Source organism: Phyllostomus hastatus, unplaced genomic scaffold (assembly GCF_019186645.2).
Source record: "Phyllostomus hastatus isolate PE091 unplaced genomic scaffold, TTU_PhHast_1.1 phas_contig_254, whole genome shotgun sequence".
Classification (NCBI taxonomy): Eukaryota; Metazoa; Chordata; class Mammalia; order Chiroptera; family Phyllostomidae; genus Phyllostomus; species Phyllostomus hastatus.
In genome coordinates, this window is record NW_025333810.1 from 22,537,739 (window position 1) to 22,542,760 (window position 5,022).

Sequence of the window (5,022 nt, forward strand, 5' to 3'; positions counted from 1 at the left end):
TAAAACTAGAAAAGCCAAAATTTTCTTTTGGCACTATTATAGAAATCACCTGATTTTCAGACTGTGCTTTGAGTCAATATTTTCTGCTTTTGAGTTGATTTTCTTCTTCTCTAAGCTTTCCAGCCCCATGGACTCGATCATCACAGACTCTGTCCTTGCATTTCTCAAGTTCTTCACACTGCCCTATGGTAGCAGCTGCTTGGCACCTAATATTTTGCCTTCCTGAGCATTTTATTCTAGTCTACCACTCAGTCACCTGTTTGACCCTCCACTGTTTATCAGGCTTGCAAGAACATGCCCAACATAAGTTTTTAAACTGCCTTTAGCCCCAGTCTGGCCCCATAAGCAACCTTGGTTCCCCTCCCTCCATTTCCCGGAGTGACTGTTGCCTGAAAACATCCTGTCCCAATTTTGGTAGCAGTGACACCATCAGTTACCGAAACACATTCCTATTCTGACTATAAGCAGAATCACCAGTTAGTTCTCAGAATCAATAGATAGACTCAGAATTAGGTGGGAGAAGCACAGACCAAATCACACCGTGGAACTCATTCTGTAAACACAAGCTGCTGCCAACAGGGCAACCAACGCTGTAGCATGGACCCATGACAAAGTCCCCACACCAGGTCATATCTTGACTCTCCAGTGGCAAACTGTCTGTAGACTCACTGAGAAAACCAACCAGCCTGGACTGCCCTGTTTATCCTGTTTTGTCACAGTCAGGAAAGGAGCCCATCCTGGCACCTCACCAGGGAAGGGATAAAAGCCCAGCCATTCCTGGAACTACACCTGGCACTCCTTCCAAGTAGTCAGCTCCGGGACATGGGAAGTCCAGAACCTTCCACCCAGATACAACAAGCATGATGTTGCCTTTCCTGCTGTCCCTTCTGCTTGTTCTGGGTCCTGCAGTCCCCCAGGAAACCCAAGATGGTAAGTTGGGAAGCAAGGGCTGGGTATGGAGGAGAACAGAGGGTAGGTAATGAATAAGACAGATGTGCTGGGAGAGGAACCCAGATGAAGCTGGGATTCCCAGTGTATGGTAGGAATGGGTGTTCCAGGCTGTCAGCTAACTCAGCTCACATGCTTCTAGAAGCAATTTAGAGACCTTCTGGACCCATATTAAATAAGGCCTTAAATAATTAGAATTAAAAATTCTTAGTAGACAAATGAACAAAACTAAGATGTAGACAAGTGAAGTGACTTGTCCTAGGTCACAGCCAGGACAGGGCAGAGGCCACACAGCTGGAACTTTCTGTTCCTCCTTCCTTCCAATAGCTGGATGCACTTATCTGACTCTCAGAAATAAATATGGCAACTCCGAAGAGCACTTGTAAAAACACATTAGCATATTAACTGGAGGATGCTTCTAGAAACAAAGCCATTCCCTCATTCCACAGTTAGTCACTACAACAGTGGACCTGGAAGGCTAGAGACTGGGAAAGAAACCAGATGGAGGTCGGGCAGAACTAGGGTCAATTTTAGGACAGAGTAGTGAGGCTTTTCTTGGCCTATAAAATTTCAGGATGATGTAAGCTAAATTGTACAAGTTTAGAATTTATTGCATTCACAAGCTGTCAGAATATATCTTTTATGACAATTGATCCTATTTAGACTATCAATCACATCCTACACCAAAATGTAATTTAGTCAGGGTTCTTTAGAGAAATGCAATGAATGCTACATATGTGCACAGAAAGAGAGATTTCTTTCAAGCTTATGGCTCACAGCACTGTGGGGGCTGCAAGTCTGAAATCTGCAGGGCTGGTCAGCACAGTGGAGATGTGGAGATGTGGTGTTTAGTTTTGGGTCCAAAGGCAGTCTGGAGGCAGAATTCCTTCTTCTTCTGGACACTTCAGTCTCTTCTCTTGTGGTCTTTAACTGATTAAAGGAGGCTCACCCACATTACAAAGTGGAACCTGCTTCATCAATATCTACTAAGTGAAATCATAATCATATTCAGAAACTAAGAGATTAACTTCATTAGTGTAACTGGAAATCTGCTATATGACCTCTAAAATTAGTATCACCTATGAGAGTTCTATCAGGAAACCATTTTAAAATTAATTATGAAAATGCTCCAACCATCTACCACTCCCTTACTCACACAAAATTGCAGGGACTCTTCTAAAAAAAAAAGGAGAGAGAAGCAAGGGCAACCCTGGTATATATGAACTCCATCCTGTTCTTACTTTATGCTGATCCAATCCAGGTCATTTCCTGAGGTTTCTAGTCAATTCTCTTTCCTACACTTTCTAACTGTATGTATTTGTCAGGTTCAACTAGGTAATGTTCCAGTGACAAGGACACTTTTTTGTGGCTTCACTCAAAAAATGTTTATTTCTTGCTCATTTAAAGATGAATACACATCAGTCAACTTGGTGTGCTCCCAGGGATGACTCAAGGATTTAGGTGGTTTGCATTTTGGGACCCTCTTCTTCATCCTCTGGCCTCCACAGTCATCACCTAAATGAAGAGAGACAAAGGGTTCAAACCAGCTTGCAGGCCTCTGACCAGAAGAAAGACATCACTTTCCCTCACATTCCCTTTTGACAGAACTCAGTCATGGTCGCAATATACCTACAAGAAGACTGAGAAATATTATCTCTCATGGGCTAAGAAACAAAACAGTGAAGTGAAAAGACAACATTGTCTCTGAAATATCATCCCCAGAATAGAAGTAGAGCCCCTTCTCTCACGTGAGCTTCCAAGGGTATGTGGCTGACAACAGCGTGGTGAGAGCTGGGGAGGAGGAAGCCCAGTGACCAGGCCTCCCTTCCTTGTCCTCTGCTGTGCCACTGTGGGATTCCTCTGTGTGGACCCCACATCTGAATCTTTTCTCCTCTTTTGCAGGGCCTTATTCTCTGACCTTCCATTCCATTGGAATATCCGGGCCTGAGGCAGGCTTCCCCAGTTTTCAGGCCACTGGCTACCTCAATGACCAGGCCTTCTTTCACTATGATCATGAAAGTGGAAAGGCTGAGCCCCGAGGCCCATGGAAACAAGTAGAAGGAATGGAGGACTGGGAGGAAGTCAGTAAACATCAGAAGGCCAGGGGGGACTTCTTTCTGAAGAACCTGAAAGAAGTCATGGACTATTACAAGGACAGAGGTAAGTGACTTATGGACTGCTGGGGTGGAAGGTCTTAGCTAAAGAGGCAGCTCTGCAGTTGAGTGGAATGGAGTCTGCAAACTGGACTGTCAGGCCATAGGAGGAGCCAGCAGCACATTCAGAGATTCACAGGCACTTCTGCATACCCCTCACCCACAACACACCTGTGTTTTCCTCCTTCATTGTTACTTTCCCCATCCTCACTCCCAGACCTCACATCAAGTGAAGTCAGTGTGAGCCCTTTTTATTATTATTTTTATCCTCATCATTTTTAATTGCTTTGAGAGAGAAGGAAAGTGAGAGAGACAAAGGGAGAGAAACATCAATGTGAAAGAGAAACATCCATCACTGCCTCCTATACACACCTCTACCAGGGATCCAACACACAACCTTTCAGGTTACAAAACATTGCTCCAACCAGCTGAGCCACACTGATCAAGGCAGTATCAGCCCTTATTGACATACATCTGACCTCTCAGCTCCACACCCCGCACCTGCCTAAAGTTGATCCCACTTTAGAAGGTCTCAGACTCACTTCCATGCAAGGATGCTAGATGGGGAGTGAGCTAACCTTAGGGTAATTCTGACCAGGGTTCAGGTGCTGACTCTGCCATTCACTAGCTGTTGGACAGTGAACTTGCGCTTAACTATCTGGTCTGAATCTGCAAAAACTGGAGCACTGAGTCCTGCCTCCAAAAGATTCCATAAAATTTATCTAGGCAAATTCCGTGAAAGCTAGAATATAGCCTGTCTTGACTCCCATGGATCCCCATAACCTAAGACAGACAATGAATATGATGAATGATTGAAAGTACGTAGTATGAACCATGGCTCGAACTAGCAGTTCAGGAAGGATTGAATTGAAAACCATGAACAGATAAAGTTCCATAAAATCATAAAGACCCTCCTGTTCATAATGAGGAGACTTGGGTGAAAGGGTCATCCGGATCGAGGTGTGAGGTGCCAGTACAGAGTGGAGCACAGAGACTAGTTCTCATGTTTCCCAGACCAGCACTCTCTCCTAAAACACACTGCCTAACCCCCAAGCCAGACAATCGCTGGCCTGGTGTACAGTGATTTTAAATTGTTATAGAGTGAGAGTCAAAAGATGGGTTTCTGAGTATTAAATTACCCAAGAAGTTACATGAAATATGAAAGTTTTCAAAAGGAAGCAAAGGTTACTCAGAACCCTGAAGGACATGGAATGGGATGCCCCTGTGTGAAAACAGCCTGAGTTGTGCTCAGAAATAGGAAAGGGGGTGGCATAGGTGTCTGGGAAGGACTCTGAAACAAAGCCTGATTGACTGGAATAGAAATGTTGATGTGAGTAACCATGAGCAAAGAGGATAAAGACATGAACACAAGGGTATTAGGAAATGATAAGACCTAGCATTTATTGACCACTACATGCTCAGCATGTGTAATGACACATGCAATGATCACAATAACCCTCTAGCATACTGCTATTGCCAATGCCATTTTAGAAATGGGAAAATGGAAGCAAACCAGGTTAATGGCTGAAGTTTATGCAACAGGCCAGATAAGAGTGGAGACAGATCTAGGATCTGAGCCCAGATAGCTTGAGATCAGAGTCTGTACCAATAACACTAATCAGTATCCTGTAAATACCTACTTTCATAATCAAAATAAAGCAGTTTGGTCCCCCTTTCCTAAGTAGGCCGAAGAGGTGTTGCTAATTGGGAAAAGGAGCCAATATTAAGGATTTGTGGTGAAAATATCAAACACCACAATAGAGAAAAAAACTAATCAACTAATGTTGACTCAATTGGAGACATCAACACCAGGTACAACAGGGAAAAAGGACAGATTGCACAATCTCTTTTAAAGTACAGATAATTTTTATTTAACTGGTCAATGCTCTTTGGTGTGTTAGTGTCCAATTCCTAAGACTGT

The 5,022-nt window shown here is 43.7% G+C and overlaps 1 protein-coding gene across 1 annotated transcript; it reads left to right on the forward strand.

Moving 5' to 3' along the window:
• The first annotated feature begins 652 nt into the window (after positions 1-652).
• On the forward strand, positions 653-3,116 carry LOC123818074 (zinc-alpha-2-glycoprotein-like). Its single transcript, XM_045837917.1, has 2 exons — positions 653-930; positions 2,851-3,116. The coding sequence occupies exons 1-2, from the start codon at positions 861-863 to the stop codon at positions 3,114-3,116; spliced, it is 336 nt and encodes a 111-aa protein (XP_045693873.1). The 5' UTR covers positions 653-860.
• Positions 3,117-5,022: the final 1,906 nt, after the last annotated feature.